The 18,731-nt window shown below is 53.7% G+C and overlaps 1 protein-coding gene across 1 annotated transcript in view; it reads left to right on the plus strand.

Moving 5' to 3' along the window:
- The first annotated feature begins 211 nt into the window (after nt 1-211).
- The window catches only part of LOC133141791 (long-chain fatty acid transport protein 6), a 24,605-nt gene continuing 6,085 nt past the window's right edge, over nt 212-18,731 (plus strand). The window contains exons 1-7 of the mRNA XM_061262529.1: nt 212-720; nt 3,393-3,602; nt 7,613-7,771; nt 9,233-9,357; nt 12,308-12,502; nt 15,046-15,136; nt 15,703-15,901. Coding sequence (XP_061118513.1) covers nt 243-720; nt 3,393-3,602; nt 7,613-7,771; nt 9,233-9,357; nt 12,308-12,502; nt 15,046-15,136; nt 15,703-15,901 — 1,457 coding nt within the window. The 5' untranslated portion in view covers nt 212-242. The remainder of the gene's footprint in view (nt 721-3,392; nt 3,603-7,612; nt 7,772-9,232; nt 9,358-12,307; nt 12,503-15,045; nt 15,137-15,702; nt 15,902-18,731) is intronic.

Genomic DNA, 18,731 nt, shown 5'->3' on the forward strand with positions numbered 1-18,731 from the left:
CATTAATTATACGGCTATGCGGCAAGGTTTGGCAAAGGGAGACCCAATAACTTTCCATTATTGGTTTGTTTTAGCTGACTATCCCACGGGCTTGGCGACTGCGATGCTTGTAGAGAGAAGCTTTAGTGTGAGCGCATGCGTACTGTCGCGCATAGACATTTAAAAGTAGGGGGGTAAAGATCTTTCAGCTTTGAATAAAGTTTTCGTTCCTCGCTGGTCGCTGCCGTGCCGTTCGCGCCGCGATGATAACCTGGGTACTCACAACAGCGGCCGCCGGATTACTTGCGCTGGTAGTCTTTCAAATAATTGTTTATCCTTACTTTTGGGATGACTTGATTTATTACCTTAAACTTCGAAACGTAGGACGGATGACGAGGCGCAGGATGAAGAATGGGGTCATCACTTTGCTTGACTGCTTTGTTGACCAGGCGAGGAAAATCCCGGAGAAACCCTTCATTATTTTTGAGGATCAAGTACTTACGTACCGATACGTGGACAGACGGAGCAACAGAGCGGCACAGGTATTCAGGACAGAGGGTCGTGCGAAGCGGGGAGACACGGCCGCTCTACTCATGAGCAATGAGCCCGATTTCATTTGCGTCTGGTTCGGACTCTGCAAACTTGGTTGCCAAGTCGCGTTTCTGAACTTTAACGTCAAATCCAAGTCACTTCTTCACTGCATCGAAAGCTGCGGGGCCAAAATGCTCGTCGTAGGCTCAGGTATATCGAATACAAGGTGGCATTTGTCATTTATGCTGGTAAAGTATTGTCTTTGCACTGCGGCGTTCCCATTGTATTAGAATGCACTTTTATCGGCAGTATACCTTTGCGTATTATATTCCACTTCATCGCGGGTCTACTTTGGCGTAGGATAGTCCACGTACCGTGGGGGACATGTTTTCATTCGCGTGCACACTATTCTATCTTACCTTACGCACAGTCCGCTAATGCGCGCTAACGAGTTGTTAATCATTGCGGAATGCGGTATGCTGGTAGCATTGTCTGTGTGATTGACAACCCTGCTCTAAGGCTGCCAATTATTTTTCAGTTTTCTAAAGCTAGCCAGTAATCAATGCTAGCTCGTTCGTGACACAACAATGAAAAACAAATATTTGTAAAATGTTTCAATTTAAACCCTTGTATTTACGACTGTATCCCCTAGAAAAGTTACAAACAAAATACAGATTTTATTTTGGCCCAAGACACTCTAGGGGGCTTTCTGACTAAATCTTCTTTCCCCAAAGGGTGCATTTCACCCTTCCCCTTTGAAGATGTTCTCTCTCTCTCTCTCACTCTCTCTCTTGCAAAACATGACTTTTTGACAGACACAGGGATACTGCTCTGGGAATGTTGCTTCAGTATTGATGTACTTATGGGACGTGGGAGACGTGCTGAGTGCAGGGTGAGGCGGTGTTGGGAGGGCGGTCTCCTCTCTGAGCCAAACAGACCCCAGTGCTCCGGTGTGGTCACAGGGACACCAGGCTCCAGAGATGCCGTCTGTAGGGCGGGACTTTGAAGGGCAGTCCTGACTCACTGTCGTCTGTACACAGCCGAACGTGCCAATTACAGTAGAGCGGGGTTTCCCCCTGGGCTGGTTCTCCCGCCCTGGTCAGCTCGTCACCCCGGTCTGGCAATACCAACAGCCAACGGCATCAAAACATCTGTGTGCACCCTGTGAATACTGCATAATCAGTGATGAGGGGGGAAATCTCCTCAACCACCACCAATGTGCAGCTCCCATCTGGGTGATGCAACGGCGGCCATTTTGTGCCAGAACGCTCACCACACACCAGCTGTGGTGGAGAGGGAGAGAATGTTTTATTTTTATTATTATTATTATTTTTGCTAATTTAATCAGGGGATGATTAGGTGGCAGGGCCTTGGTTTAATGTCTCATCAAAAAGATGGCATCTCCTACAGCACAGTGTCCCCATCACTGCACTGGGGATAATTTGACCAGAGGGAAGATCGCCCCCTACTGGCCCACCAACACCACTTCCAGCAGCAACTCAAGTTTTCTCAGGAGGTCTCCCATCCAAGTACTAACCAAGCCCTCACCTGCTTAGCTTCAGCCATTACTAACCAAGCCCCCACCTGCTGAGCTCCAGCCGTTCAGCAGGAGCAGGGTGCATGATGGGATGGCTGCTGACCATGGCCCCAGTGGCCCATGGAAGGCTGTGTCCCGAAACGGCAGCAGAATCTGGCTCTGCGGGGCGACACGCTGGTGGTGGTTAAGATGAGAGCACTATGATGAAAATGTAATCCGTTATTAGACTTGGAGTTTGATTGGTTGCGTTTATTTGATGAATTAAAATGCAATACACAGATGCATATGGCAGTTAAGGATCAGGATCAAGCAAAAAGTTCACCTGACTTATCTCCAGTGCGGTGCTGAAACTTTGGCTGTAAGGCAGGCAGGCACGTAAGCTACTCATTATGAGATAGATAGACCTGTGCATATTCTCACCAAAGTATTCATTAGATTAGTTATGTAGCTGACACTTTTATCCAAAGCCACTTACAGTTGATTAGACTGAGCAGGGGCCAATCCCCCCGGCGCAATGTGGGGTTAAGGGCCCAACAGCTGCACTGATCTTATTGTGGCTACACCGGGGCTTGAAGCAGCCAACTTCTGGGTCCCAGTCAAGCAACTTAGCCACCTTAGCCACTAGACTATAGCACTTTAGCCACTAGGCTATAGTACTTTAGACACTAGGCTATAGCACTTTAGCCACTAGGCTACAGTCACCTTAGCCATTAGGCTATAGTAATTTAGACACTAGGCTACAGTCACCTTAGCCACTAGGCTATAGTACTTTAGACACTAGGCTACAGTCACCTTAGCCACTAGGCTATAGTACTTTAGACACTAGGCTACAGTCACCTTAGCCACTAGGCTACAGTCACTTTAGCCACTAGGCTATAGTACTTTAGACACTAGGCTATAGCACTTTAGCCACTAGGCTACAGTCACCTTAGCCACTAGGCTATAGTACTTTAGACACTAGGCTACAGTCACCTTAGCCACTAGGCTATAGTACTTTAGCCACTAGGCTATAGTACTTTAGCCACTAGGCTACAGTCACCTTAGCCACTAGGCTATAGTACTTTAGACACTAGGCTACAGTCACCTTAGCCACTAGGCTATAGTACTTTAGCCACTAGGCTATAGCACCTTAGCCACTAGGCTATAGTACTTTAGACACTAGGCTATAGCACTTTAGCCACTAGGCTATAGTACTTTAGACACTAGGCTATAGCACGTTAGCCACTAGGCTATAGTACTTTAGCCACTAGGCTATAGCACGTTAGCCACTAGGCGATACGCTGCAGCTGACTGTGTTCTTGATCATCAGCCCAGGTCATCTCCAGCTCCTCTCTCTCCTGCACAGATCTGGTGAGCTCCCTGGAGGAGGTGCTGAGCGCCCTGCGGGACGGGGGGGTCGAGGTGTGGGTGGCGGGCCCCAGCGCGCCCCGCCGGGGGGTCAACACGCTGCAGGACAAGATGGAGGCGGTGTCCGATGACCCCCCACCCGTGGAGGGGGACGCTCAAACGGACATCACCTCCACCTTCCTGTTCATATTCACGTCTGGAACCACAGGTACGCCACCCGAATCTGAGTTTGAGAAGTGTGGTCACAGAGTGTGGTCTCAACGCAAGAACACAAATAGATATGCCAGCAGAGTAGGATCAATGCGCAATATTAAAACCACCAACAAACAATGAAATAAGTCAAACCAGAATACATAATCAATAAAAATGATCAATCAATAGAGGAACATAACGTATGGGTAATATGTAAAACTACGCGCTGCATATTTGCTTTAAGGTTCAGAAACAACAGGACGATACGCCATGTCAGCCATATCTCCCATTCATTTCCATGAGGACTAAAAACACTATTACCTGTTTTTGACTAAGCATATAATAATATTGGTTCTGCATTAACAGGTCCTGATAGGGTTCTATCCATGTCATTCTATGTCACTCAGTGCGTTCTTGTCTGGCCACCCGGTGATCCCAGACATTCTTCCGGGAACGTCTGTAACGCTGCACACCCGTTCTGCTGGAGCGAGGAATGTGTTTTGGATTAAAACCAAACCCACGCCGAGGGCCACTGAGAGAGCAAGTCCCAGCTGGTCTGCCCGGGCGTGTGGTAGCACCGATTCCCCCCACACCCGGGCGTGTGGTAGCACCGATTCCCTCCACACCGGGGCGTGTGGTAGCACCGATTCCCTCCACACCCGGGCGTGTGGTAGCACCGATTCCCTCCACACCCGGGCGTGTGGTAGCACCGATTCCCTCCACACCCGGGCGTGTGGTAGCACCGATTCCCTCCACACCCGGGCGTGTGGTAGCACCGATTCCCTCCACACCCGGGCGTGTGGTGGCACCGATTCCCTCCACACCCGGGCGTGTGGTGGCACCAATTCCCTCCACACCCGGGCGTGTGGTAGCACCGATTCCCTCCACACCCGGGCGTGTGGTAGCACCGATTCCCTCCACACCCGGGCGTGTGGTAGCACTGATTCCCTCCACACCCGGGCGTGTGGTAGCACTGATTCCCTCCACACCCCGGCGTGTGGTAGCACCGATTCCCTCCACACCCGGGCGTGTGGTAGCACTGATTCCCTCCACACCCGGGCGTGTGGTAGCACCGATTCCCTCCACACCCCACCGCGCGGTAGCAAGATTCCATCTCCACACCCCGCCACAACAACCCCTGCTCTCCTGGGACTTTCCCACTGCCTTTATGTGCAAATAAACCACGTCAGAAACCCCCCCCCCCCCCAGTGTAGAACTACAAGCTGAAGTGAACACTGCACTGAGACTGGTATCAGTGGTGTAGAGACTGGAATCAGTGGTGTAGAGACTGGAATCAATGGTGTAGAGACTGGAATCAGTGGTGTAGAGACTGGAATCAGTGGTGTAGAGACTGGAATCAGTGGTGTAGAGACTGGAATCAGTGGTGTAGAGACTGGTATCAGTGGTGTAGAGACTGGAATCAGTGGTGTAGAGACTGGAATCAGTGGTGTAGAGACTGGAATCAGTGCAGTACAGACTGGAATCAGTGGTGTAGAGACTGGAATCAGTGGTGTAGAGACTGGAATCAATGGTGTAGAGACTGGAATCAGTGGTGTAGAGACTGGAATCAGTGGTGTAGAGACTGGAATCAGTGGTGTAGAGACTGGAATCAGTGGTGTAGAGACTGGAATCAGTGGTGTAGAGACTGGTATCAGTGGTGTAGAGACTGGAATCAGTGGTGTAGAGACTGGTATCAGTGGTGTAGAGACTGGAATCAGTGGTGTAGAGACTGGAATCAGTGCAGTACAGACTGGAATCAGTGGTGTAGAGACTGGAATCAGTGGTGTAGAGACTGGAATCAATGGTGTAGAGACTGGAATCAGTGGTGTAGAGACTGGAATCAGTGGTGTAGAGACTGGAATCAATGGTGTAGAGACTGGAATCAGTGGTGTAGAGACTGGAATCAGTGGTGTAGAGACTGGAATCAGTGGTGTAGAGACTGGTATCAGTGGTGTAGAGACTGGAATCAGTGGTGTAGAGACTGGAATCAGTGCTGTAGAGATGGGTATCAGTACTACCGAGGAAAAACTGTTCAAAATGGTTTTGATGGTGAAACCTCCTGGTATAAGCAAATGCGTTTTTCCACCCTCTATGAGAACAACACAAATTCCAGAGTCCATTTGGGAATGACCGCTTCCAAAACATATTTAATGTCTTAGCAGACTGAAGCAAGATGGGTTGTTAAAAGCATCTCTTGAGGACCGTTGCAGAATTCATCTGGCAGAAGGTGCGGAAGGCTTGCTTCGAGTGGACAATTTCAAAAACAACACCAACCGTTTAACAGTGTCTGCAGACAAGCACATGTACTGAGAGACATCCAAACCTGTTATGCTATGTCAGTATTATGGGGTCTGACCAAGTTAATCCTCTGATGTGTGGTAAAAAACAACAACGTTTGGGGCGGTACTTCACTAATAAACCTATTCATCAGTTACTTGTTTTCATTAATCACAAGAGGTGGGGCTCCAAAATCCCTGCTGCAGGCCTTGGTTTAGCTGGTGCTGTAGGCCTTGGTTTAGGCCCTGGTTTAACCCTGGTTTAGCTGGTGCTGTAGGCCTTGGTTTGGGCCTTGGTTTAGCGCATGTGTAGGCCTTGGTTTAGTCTGTATGTAGGCCTTGGTTTAGCTGGTGCTCCAGGCCCCGTGCCCCAGGCCCCGTGCTCCAGGCCCCGTGCCCCAGGCCCCGTGCCCCAGGCCCCTCTCAGACAGGCCCCGTGCCCCAGGTCCCGTGCCCCAGGCCCCGTGCTCCAGGCTCCGTGCTCCAGGCCCCGTGCTCCAGGCTCCGTGCCCCAGGCCCCGTGCTCCAGGCTCCGTGCTCCAGGCCCCGTGCTCCAGGCCCCGTGCTCCAGGCCCCTCTCAGACAGGCTCCGTGCCCCAGGCCCCGTGCTCCAGGCCCCAGGCTCCGTGCCCCGTGCTCCAGGCCCCTCTCAGACAGGCTCCGTGCCCCAGGCCCCGTGCTCCAGGCTCCGTGCTCCAGGCCCCGTGCTCCAGGCCCCGTGCTCCAGGCCCCGTGCTCCAGGCCCCGTGCTCCAGGCCCCTCTCAGACAGGCTCCGTGCCCCAGGCCCCGTGCTCCAGGCCCCAGGCTCCGTGCCCCGTGCTCCAGGCCCCTCTCAGACAGGCCCCGTGCCCCAGGCTCCGTGCTCCAGGCTCCGTGCTCCAGGCCCCGTGCTCCAGGCCCCGTGCTCCAGGCCCCGTGCTCCAGGCCCCGTGCTCCAGGCCCCTCTCAGACAGGCCCCGTGCCCCAGGCCCCGTGCTCCAGGCTCCGTGCTCCAGGCCTCTCTCAGACAGGCTCCGTGCCCCAGGCCCCGTGCCCCAGGCCCCGTGCTCCAGGCCCCTCTCAGACAGGCCCCGTGCCCCAGGCCCCGTGCTCCAGGCCCCGTGCTCCAGGCCCCTCTCAGACAGGCCCCGTGCCCCAGGCCCCGTGCTCCAGGCTCCGTGCTCCAGGCCTCTCTCAGACAGGCTCCGTGCCCCAGGCTCCGTGCCCCAGGCTCCGTGCCCCAGGCCCCGTGCTCCAGGCCTCTCTCAGACAGGACCCATGCTCCAGGCCCCTCTCAGACAGGACCCATGCTCCAGGCCCCGTGCCCCAGGCCCCTCTCAGACAGGACCCATGCTCCAGGCCCCTCTCAGACAGGCTCCGTGCCCCAGGCCCCGTGCCCCAGGCCCCTCTCAGACAGGACCCATGCCCCAGGCCCCGTGCCCCAGGCCCCTCTCAGACAGGACCCATGCCCCAGGCCCCGTGCCCCAGGCCCCTCTCAGACAGGACCCATGCTCCAGGCCCCTCTCAGACAGGCCCCGTGCCCCAGGCCCCGTGCCCCAGGCCCCTCTCAGACAGGACCCATGCTCCAGGCCCCTCTCAGACAGGCTCCGTGCCCCAGGCTCCGTGCCCCAGGCCCCGTGCTCCAGGCTCCGTGCTCCAGGCCTCTCTCAGACAGGCTCCGTGCCCCAGGCTCCGTGCCCCAGGCTCCGTGCCCCAGGCCCCGTGCTCCAGGCCTCTCTCAGCCAGGCCCTCTGCTCTCTCCCTCCCCAGGGCTGCCGAAGGCTGCACGGATCAGCCACCTGAAGGCCGTGATGTGTCTCTGCTTCCTGCGCATGTGTGGAGCCAAGCCCAGCGACCGCGTCTTCATCGCGCTCCCGCTCTACCACATGTCCGCCTCCCTGCTGGGCATCGGGGGGTGCATCGAGCTCGGTACGACCGCCCTGCAGTGCCATCTTCATCATCATCATCATACTACAGTGATGATGATGTCACTACGACTGCTACCACTACCTATACTACAACTACCCATACTACAACTACCACCACTACAACTACCCATACTACAACTACCAATACTACAACTACCCATACTACATCTACCAATACTACAACTACCCATACTACAACTACCACCACTACAACTACCCATACTACAACTACCACCACTCCAACTACCCATACTACAACTACCCATACTACAACTACCAATACTACAACTACCAATATACGACTGCTCATTCTCTATGACTAACTGCTGCTGCTGCAATGTAAAAAAAAAAAAAACTTTGGTTTGATTATTAATCTAAAGTTGTGGAGTACAGAGCCAAATCAAGAAAAAAAATATGTCTTTGTCCCAAGACCCGTGTTTGGGCCTGTGTTTGGGCCTGTGTGTGGGGTGTGGGCCTGTGTGTGGGGTGTGGGCCTGTGTGTGGGCCTGTGTTTGGGCCTGTGTGTGGGCCTGTGTGTGGGTCTGTGTGTGGGCCTGTGTGTGGGGTGTGGGCCTGTGTGTGGGCCTGTGTGTGGGCCTGTGTGTGGGCCTGTGTGTGGGGTGTGGGCCTGTGTGTGGGGTGTGGGCCTGTGTGTGGGCCTGTGTTTGGGCCTGTGTGTGGGGTGTGGGCCTGTGTGTGGGCCTGTGTGTGGGGTGTGGGCCTGTGTGTGGGCCTGTGTGTGGGGTGTGGGCCTGTGTGTGGGCCTGTGTGTGGGCCTGTGTGTGGGCCTGTGTTTGGGCCTGTGTGTGGGCCTGTGTGTGGGCCTGTGTGTGGGTCTGTGTTTGGGCCTGTGTTTGGGCCTGTGTGTGGGGTGTGGGCCTGTGTGTGGGCCTGTGTTTGGGCCTGTGTGTGGGCCTGTGTGTGGGCCTGTGTTTGGGCCTGTGTGTGGGCCTGTGTGTGGGGTGTGGGCCTGTGTGTGGGCCTGTGTGTGGGGTGTGGGCCTGTGTGTGGGCCTGTGTTTGGGCCTGTGTTTGGGCCTGTGTGTGGGCCTGTGTGTGGGCCTGTGTGTGGGCCTGTGTGTGGGGTGTGGGCCTGTGTTTGGGCCTGTGTGTGGGCCTGTGTGTGGGCCTGTGTGTGGGCCTGTGTGTGGGCCTGTGTTTGGGCCTGTGTGTGGGCCTGCGTGTGGGCCTGTGTGTGGGGTGTGGGCCTGTGTGTGGGCCTGTGTGTGGGGTGTGGGCCTGTGTGTGGGCCTGTGTTTGGGCCTGTGTTTGGGCCTGTGTGTGGGCCTGTGTGTGGGCCTGTGTGTGGGCCTGTGTGTGGGGTGTGGGCCTGTGTTTGGGCCTGTGTGTGGGCCTGTGTGTGGGCCTGTGTGTGGGCCTGTGTGTGGGCCTGTGTGTGGGCCTGTGTTTGGGCCTGTGTTTGGGCCTGTGCTAAACTCTGTGTCTGCTCCCTCTGACCCCAGGAGCGACATGTGTGCTGAAGAAGAAGTTCTCTGCCAGTCAGTTCTGGAAGGACTGCCAGGAGCACAGAGTCACCGTGCTGCAGTACATCGGGGAACTCTGCCGCTACCTGGTCAACCAGCCCAAGGTACGAGCCCCTTCTCCGAGCGAGGGCTGTGTGTCTCTCCATGCAAACCATGCAAGATAATGAAGGCAGTTATCCAGAGATCCTACTTGCACATCTCTAGTTCTATTTCACATACCGGCCCGGTGAAGAGCTTGAGGTAGACTGAATCAGTGCAGTTGAAGCGCCCTGCTGAAGGGTAGAAAGATAGATCATTACATTTATATTGCACTTTTCTAGACACTCAAAGCACTTTACAGCTGGGTGATGCAACATCAGCCATTTTGTGCCAGAATGCTCAACACAGATCAGCTAAGTTGGAGAGCAACATTTTTTAGGCGAATAAAAGAGGGGACGATGAGGTGGCAGGTTGGGTAGAACTGCAGGCCTGCCTGGACGGTCCTGCAGTGAGGTGCACTGGAGAACACGGTCCACTGGACGGTCCTGCAGTGAGGTGCACTGGAGAACATGGTCCACTGGACGGTCCTGCAGTGAGGTGCACTGGAGAACACGGTAATGTTCAACATCATGTTCTCCCCAGGTCCGTATGAGTCCGAATGTCAGGGCCATTCACAGGTTGCTGCTGCAAAAGAGCCTGTGTGCTCAGTCAACCTACCCTGTATAAAGAAAGATAAATAAACAACCCTTACGCTGCACTGCCACCCAGTTGCAGTTAATTAGCTGACACTAAGAGACAGTTGATGAGACTAAGCAGGGGCCACCCCCCCCCTCCCCCATAGCAATGTGGGGTTTACCACTAGGAGATAGCACCTTAGTCACTAGGCTACAGCACCTAAGGTGCCTGTAGCCTAGTGGCTAAGGTGCTGTAGCCTAGTGACTAAGGTGACTAAGCACCTTAGCCACTAGGCTACAGGCACCTTAGCCACTAGGCTACAGCACCTTAGCCACTAGGCTACAGCACCTTAGTCACTAGGCTACAGGCACCTTAGTCACTAGGCTACAGCACCTTAGTCACTAGGCTACAGGCACCTTAGTCACTAGGCTACAGGCACCTTAGTCACTAGGCTACAGCACCTTAGGCACTAGGCTACAGGCACCTTAGCCACTAGGCTACAGCACCTTAGGCACTAGGCTACAGCACCTTAGTCACTAGGCTACAGGCACCTTAGTCACTAGGCTACAGGCACCTTAGTCACTAGGCTACAGCACCTTCGTCACTAGGCTACAGGCACCTTAGTCACTAGGCTACAGCACCTTAGTCACTAGGCTACAGGCACCTTAGTCACTAGGCTACAGCACCTTAGGCACTAGGCTACAGCACCTTAGTCACTAGGCTACAGGCACCTTAGTCACTAGGCTACAGGCACCTTAGTCACTAGGCTACAGCACCTTAGGCACTAGGCTACAGGCACCTTAGCCACTAGGCTACAGCACCTTAGGCACTAGGCTACAGCACCTTAGGCACTAGGCTACAGGCACCTTAGCCACTAGGCTACAGCACCTTAGGCACTAGGCTACAGCACCTTAGTCACTAGGCTACAGGCACCTTAGTCACTAGGCTACAGGCACCTTAGTCACTAGGCTACAGCACCTTAGTCACTAGGCTACAGGCACCTTAGTCACTAGGCTACAGCACCTTAGTCACTAGGCTACAGGCACCTTAGTCACTAGGCTACAGCACCTTAGGCACTAGGCTACAGCACCTTAGTCACTAGGCTACAGGCACCTTAGTCACTAGGCTACAGGCACCTTAGTCACTAGGCTACAGCACCTTAGGCACTAGGCTACAGGCACCTTAGCCACTAGGCTACAGCACCTTAGGCACTAGGCTACAGCACCTTAGGCACTAGGCTACAGCACCTTAGTCACTAGGCTACAGGCACCTTAGTCACTAGGCTACAGGCACCTTAGCCACCAGGCTACAGCACCTTAGCCACTAGGCTACAGGCACCTTAGCCACCAGGCTACAGCACCTTAGCCACTAGGCTACAGGCACCTTAGCCACTAGGCTACAGGCACCTTAGTCACTAGGCTACAGGCACCTTAGTCACTAGGCTACAGCACCTTCGTCACTAGGCTACAGGCACCTTAGTCACTAGGCTACAGCACCTTAGTCACTAGGCTACAGGCACCTTAGTCACTAGGCTACAGCACCTTAGGCACTAGGCTACAGCACCTTAGTCACTAGGCTACATGCACCTTAGTCACTAGGCTACAGGCACCTTAGTCACTAGGCTACAGCACCTTAGGCACTAGGCTACAGGCACCTTAGCCACTAGGCTACAGCACCTTAGGCACTAGGCTACAGCACCTTAGGCACTAGGCTACAGGCACTTAGCCACTAGGCTACAGCACCTTAGGCACTAGGCTACAGCACCTTAGTCACTAGGCTACAGGCACCTTAGTCACTAGGCTACAGGCACCTTAGTCACTAGGCTACAGCACCTTAGTCACTAGGCTACAGGCACCTTAGTCACTAGGCTACAGCACCTTAGTCACTAGGCTACAGGCACCTTAGTCACTAGGCTACAGCACCTTAGGCACTAGGCTACAGCACCTTAGTCACTAGGCTACAGGCACCTTAGTCACTAGGCTACAGGCACCTTAGTCACTAGGCTACAGCACCTTAGGCACTAGGCTACAGGCACCTTAGCCACTAGGCTACAGCACCTTAGGCACTAGGCTACAGCACCTTAGGCACTAGGCTACAGCACCTTAGTCACTAGGCTACAGCACCTTAGTCACTAGGCTACAGCACCTTAGCCACTAGGCTACAGGCACCTTAGCCACCAGGCTACAGCACCTTAGCCACTAGGCTACAGGCACCTTAGCCACCAGGCTACAGCACCTTAGCCACCAGGCTACAGCACCTTAGGCACTAGGCTACAGCACCTTAGGCACTAGGCTACAGCACCTTAGTCACTAGGCTACAGCACCTTAGTCACTAGGCTACAGCACCTTAGCCACTAGGCTACAGGCATTCGTGCGGTTCTGACGCGCGTTCCCCCCCCAGGTTGCCGAGGAGACGGCGCACTGCGTGCGCATGGCGGTGGGCAGCGGGCTGCGGCCGGACGTGTGGCGGGAGTTCCGCCGGCGCTTCGGGAACGTCCAGATCCGCGAGTCGTACGGCCTGACGGAGGCCAGCCTGGGCTTCCTCAACTACACCGCCGAGGTGGGGCCCATCGGCCGCGGCGGGCACTTCAACAAGGTCGGCCATTTTGAGTTCGGATTCGATGTTCGTTTGTTTTCGTGTTCGATGGTGCGTGCCGATGCACTGCTGGCAGGCCTGTGTGTGGGCCTGTGTGTGGGCCTGTGTGTGGGCCTGTGTGTGGGCCTGTGTGTGGGCCTGTGTGTGGGGTGTGGGCCTGTGTTTGGGCCTGTGTTTGGGCCTGTGTTTGGGCCTGTGTGTGGGCCTGTGTTTGGGCCTGTGTGTGGGCCTGTGTTTGGGCCTGTGTGTGGGCCTGTGTTTGGGCCTGTGTGTGGGCCTGTGTTTTTGGGCCTGTGTTTGGGCCTGTGTTTGGGCCTGTGTTTGGGGTGTGGGCCTGTGTGTGGGCCTGTGTTTGGGCCTGTGTGTGGGGTGTGGGCCTGTGTGTGGGCCTGTGTTTGGGCCTGTGTTTGGGCCTGCGTGTGGGCCTGTGTTTGGGCCTGTGTTTTTGGGCCTGTGTTTGGGCCTGTGTGTGGGCCTGTGTGTGGGCCTGTGTGTGGGCCTGCGTTTGGGCCTGCGTTTGGGCCTGTGTTTGGGCCTGTGTTTGGGGTGTGGGCCTGTGTGTGGGCCTGTGTTTGGGCCTGTGTGTGGGGTGTGGGCCTGTGTGTGGGCCTGTGTGTGGGCCTGTGTGTGGGCCTGTGTTTGGGCCTGTGTTTGGGCCTGTGTGTGGGGTGTGGGCCTGCGTTTGGGCCTGCGTTTGGGCCTGCGTGTGGGCCTGCGTGTGGGCCTGTGTTTGGGCCTGTGTTTGGGCCTGTGTTTGGGCTCCGCTTGGGCAAAGTGACCATTTCAACAAGGTCGGCCATTTTGAGTTCGGATGCGATGTTTGTTTGGCTTTTTTTCCCTCCACCCCACTGTAGACAAAACATGTTCTGCTGAACGATATTTATAAATGGCGACGCTGGTTCAGATCCAGTCTACACGTGGAGCCGGGCGGTGGACTGCTGTTTAATGGCCACTGTGTGTTCGGCGTGGGCGTGACCGTGTTTTCTTTGGGAAGGAGCCCATGTGTGCGTTTCCTGCGTACAGTACGGGCACAGAGGTTTTACAGTTTAAGGACCTGGGTCTGATAACAGCATACAGGGAGTACTGTGTGTGTCCTGAGTGAAAATAACCAGCACTGTTTTTCATAGGAATGCTAATATTTTATGTAGCATTTTACCAGCTAGCTCGCTCTGCTGTAAGATCCAGCTCTGTCAGCTTGAGCATCTTGCAGATCAAGCTGGTCATAAGCTGGTCTCGCTGGGTTTGAGCTGGTCTCACTGGGTGTGAGCTGGTCTCGCTGGGTGTGAGCTGGTCTAGTTGGGTGTGAGCTGGTCTCACTGGGTTTGAGCTGGTCTCGCTGGGTGTGAGCTGGTCAACCAGCTAAACCACATTGAGCTGAGAGCTGGTCTTAACTGGTCAACCAGCTACCAGCTGATTCAAAACCTAGTTTGAGTGTTTTTTAATTTTTCCAGCAGGGTGACATTGCATTACTGCCATTTGTCAGATGCACTCTTATCTAGTGCAACTAACAATGAGACAAGTTCACAGATCGGGGTTAAGAGTTAAGCCTGTTACGTATTTTGTTCAAGGATTACACAATATTGAGATGTGCAATTTAACAAAATGAATGTAATTAATCAGGGCTGCAGTAGTTAGGCCACTGGCAGCTGCAGGAGAAACTCGTGTTCAAACACAGGTTATGTAAAGGCCATGAGGAGAGAACTGGCCTTATTTTTCCTAAAATGTTTTTTTTTTTTAACTATTCACTCTAGTCAATCTAGTCTTCTTCTGTGGTGTTTATTGTATTGAGATTGATGAATGCATTATGGGAAGCGTTTGTCCTCCATACAGAATCTTTCAAGAGGTTTCAGATCTTTGTTCCGGGCTGTTCTATTCCGATCAGGCTCGGTCAGAGGGCCGTCGCGGAGCGGTAATTATGTGGACAGACGCTGAGGTTTGGTGGGATTGTTGGATTGTTGTCTTGCCTTAAAGATTCATCCCAGGCCAAGTCTGAGCGTTCTGGCAGAGCGAGTCGCGTTTTTGTCCAGAATGTCTGGGTCGCTGCTGGAGTTCAGGATTCCCTGGGCCGTAACCAGAGCCTGAGGGCCGAGATTTAAAACAGCCGGCAATTTAACAGACGCGGCACGATATTTCACCGTAGACACAACGTCCCTTTTCAACAGGATCGCCCTTCTTCTGACTCCAACACCGCCAGCGGTGGACATGGCCAATAGCTCAGCGTCAGCGTTTTTGGCCAAAAACACGTTGGCCTGTTTTTAATGTTCGGCATCAACTACTGAAGGCTCTTTAACATATGAAGAGCAGCTTGCATTTTGTTTTTGTCTCTACTCTGCATGGGACTGTCATCGACTATCGCACTGTTATTTCACTTTGCAATGATTTGCTCATCTTTATCTAGGCTGTGAAATGTCTGAGGGCACTATACATAACATCCTCATCACAGGCATTTATATTTATGCTCGTTAAATATGAAAGGGTGTCACCTCGGTGCGTTTGAATGAACGATTAAAAAATGTGGATCTTTTTGTTTGTTTGTCCTGTAGCGCAGTCTGGCGTTTGAGTTGCTGAAGTATGACCCAGTGAGCTACGAGCCGATCCGGACCGAGTCCAGGCGCTGTGTGAAGGCCCAGAGAGGTGAGCGGCTGACTGCGGCAGAGATTATTCACTGGAGAGGATATCACAGTCTGCCACAGACCTGGGTCAAATACGTCATCGTTTTCGATTCAAATACTTTTCAGCTGCCTGGTGCAATTGAGCCAACCAGGAGAACCTGAAGGCGCGGCTTGTGTTTTTTAAAAGTATTCCATAAGTTCCAGGACACAAGAAGCGTTCAGTAAAGTGGGGTGGCCTGTAGCGTAGTGGTTAAGGTAAATGACTGGGACACGCAAGGTCGGTGGTTCTAATCCCAGTGTAGCCATGATAAGATCCGCACAGCCGTCGGGCCCTTGAGCAAGACCCTTAACCCTGCATTGCTCCAGGGGAGGATTGTCTCCTGCTTAGTCTAATCAACTGTACGTCGCTCTGGATAAGAGCATCTGCCGAATGCCAATAATGTGTAGGAAAGTATTTGAAAAACATTACATAGTTGAGCCAGATCTGGTCTGTCATCACATTATGCAAGTCTACGGCTTGTCTGATGTGCACTTGAGAAATTACCGTGCAGTGCTCCATTCCTGACGATGCGTTTCGGACTTCTGAAGGAGAGACGGGAATTCTGGTCGCCCCGGTAACTGCCATGAACCCGTTCCTGGGGTACGCGGGAGACCGGGCGCTGTCGGAGAGGAAGCTGATCCGGGACGTCTTCACGCCGGGGGACGTCTACTTCAACACCGGAGACCTGATGCTGCAGGACTGCCGCGACTTCCTGTACTTCAGAGACCGGATCGGTGACACGTTCAGGTCGGCCCCCCGTCTGCACCCCCCCGCCCTTAAAGCCACTTTCAGAGAGATTTCTTTCCAGCTGCATGAACGATAAAACACTGAGCCAATCAAAATCCGCCCAAATTTACAGGGCGTCACGTGCAAAATGGCAGTTGACATGGCTGAGAGACTATTTACAGAGCGTTACTGTTCAGCAGTGCGGATGCTTGTATCGTCATAGCTATAGCTACAGTTCTTAGTGTGGACGGGGTTTAAGACTCTCACATTCTCCCAGAGCTCGAGAGCACCGACAAAAATGACATTTGTTTAATTAAAAATGAGGGGGGGCCCAGTGCAATATTCTTTCGGGGGGGGGCAGAAACACCCCCGACAGCACTTTCATGAGTCTCTCAGGGACTGAGGAGCGTTCTCTCTCTCTGCGCAGAGGCTGGGCCTCTCTCAGGGACTGAGGAGCGTTCTCTCTCTCTGCGCAGAGGCTGGGCCTCTCTCAGGGACTGAGGAGCGTTCTCTCTCTCTGCGCAGAGGCTGGGCCTCTCTCAGGGACTGAGGAGCGTTCTCTCTCTCTGCGCAGAGGCTGGGCCTCTCTCAGGGACTGAGGAGCGTTCTCTCTCTCTGCGCAGAGGCTGGGTGTCTCTCAGGGACTGAGGAGCGTTCTCCCTCTCTCTGCGCAGAGGCTGGGCCTCTCTCAGGGACTGAGGAGCGTTCTCTCTCTCTCTGCGCAGAGGCTGGGCCTCTCTCAGGGACTGAGGAGCGTTCTCTCTCTCTGCGCAGAGGCTGGGCCTCTCTCAGGGACTGAGGAGTGTTCTCTCTCTCTCTGCGCAGAGACTGGGCCTCTCTCAGGGACTGAGGAGCGTTCTCTCTCTCTGCGCCGGCATGTCGTGTCTCGCCTGTCCCCATGTGCCCGTCTGCGCGAGCTCGCTTGGCCGTCGTCCCGGCAACGCCGCGGCTGAAAACACTGCGCTGTTCTGCTTCCCCCCCCGCCCCGCACCCCCGCCCCGCCCCCCCCCGCTCAGCCCCGCCCCGCCCGCAGCCTAACTCAGAATGGCGGGTTTCACTGAGACTCTGCCAGCAATGGGCCCCCCCACTTCATTCACCGAAATCACCGTGTGACGCGGGGGCTCCACTCCTCACTGAAGAGCCCCCCCCCCAGCCCCCCCCCCAGCCCTCTTCAGACGCGCTCATGCAGGGAACTCCGACAGGCGCTTCCGTGACGGAGCCCAGGAGACGGCCGTGTAATGCCAGGCCGCGTCAGCGGGTCAAAAGCAAGTGCCTGGGAACCCTCCGGGTCACACGGTTTCCTTTTCCTCCCTGTCTTTGGCAGGGGCCACCGGCCTCGCGCCGCAGAGCCGCAGAGCCACAATGGCTCCCATTGTCACCTCCGGGGGCTGTCAGTTTCCTGGCAGCTCTGAGCAGTGGAGTAGCCTGCAGTTTCTCAGGGCATCGCCGACAAGGCGCCCATTTTAAAAAATCTGTTTTGGATTGGAATAGTTTTCCACGCTTTACTGAGCGGGGCTGGTGTTTTGGAAGCGTTGGGGTACTCCCAAAAAGTGCAAACCCCACGTTTTGATCCTCTTGGTTGGCTCGATTACACCAGAGCAGTCAAGCACAGAAAAGTATTTGAATCCAAAACAATTATGTGTTTGACCCCGGTCTTTAACAAAGGTCTAAATCCATGAAAATCGAGATGCATCTGAGAGTCTTGGCGCATAAATAAATGCGACTGTGAGACGGGCCTTATTACCGAGTCTCAGGCCCTGAAACCACTGCTGTTTCACTGGACGGATTTCAGTTCTCACATGCGTCACACACAATCACAGACAGATTGAACACGCCAAGTTAAAACGGGCCGCTAAGTCTGCGGCCGTTTCCGTCTGTTTGTAAACACATGAGTTATCGTCTGAAGCCACTTACAGTGCAGTCTGTAAATATTTGGACAATGACACATTTTTCTGTTGTTGTTGTTTTGGCTCTATACTCCAGCACATAGAATTTCCAATAAAACAATGACTATGAAGTCTAAAATGTGTGCACTTTCAGCACATGGTGATTGTTCGACTTCAACAGTTTGTTTTTTGCTGGAGTACAGAGTGAACTGTGTGCAGTAAGACAGGGCTGTACAGTCCTCGTGCCTTGACCATTTGTGTGAGTGAACAGGAAAGATCAGTTATGAGCACATCCACTAATTGGGAGGCCACTACATTTTTGAACTGGGGGCCGCATGTAAAATGTTTGCGTAGGGTCCTGTATGAGAGGTCTGTTCAGCTGGGCCGTACGTTCCTGACCCTGAAATTAATACTCAAATTGATCGTGATGAATGTATTGAGTTGCAGCACATCTATATAAATGAAAAAGATCCTGTTCAGTCTAGTTCTGTTTGTTTTGGGTCCGGCCCAATTACACCATCCTTACATTGACGAATGAAGGCAATCGAGCATGTAGCTCAACCTCTTTGACGTTACGCCATGAGATAAACCGCTTGTTGTAGGTCAGAAAAGAAAATAAATGTTTTCATTGAAAGATTTGTGGGTGGAGTCCGCGAGGCCAGCTCCAATGACATCGTGTGAAACGGAGTGGGGAAGATGGTCTTGTGATGACTGGGATATAATTGGCCAATTACACCACCTGAATCCTGGAGTCTGTTCATTTGCCACTATAGTGGTCTCAGTTCGACTTTTGTTTTTACAATCCGTTCGCTTATTCATTTGCAGTAACACAGAACACAGTAATGAACCTGTTAGGAATTAATTCGCTAATTAAAGCATGGGCGAAAGCTTAAGAGTCACAGATTTAATTTCCCATCCATCCTAAAAGTTTGATCTCTCTCACTTGGTTGGGACAGGAAGTTCGT

This window comes from Conger conger, chromosome 12 (genome assembly GCF_963514075.1).
Source record: "Conger conger chromosome 12, fConCon1.1, whole genome shotgun sequence".
NCBI lineage: Eukaryota > Metazoa > Chordata > Actinopteri > Anguilliformes > Congridae > Conger > Conger conger.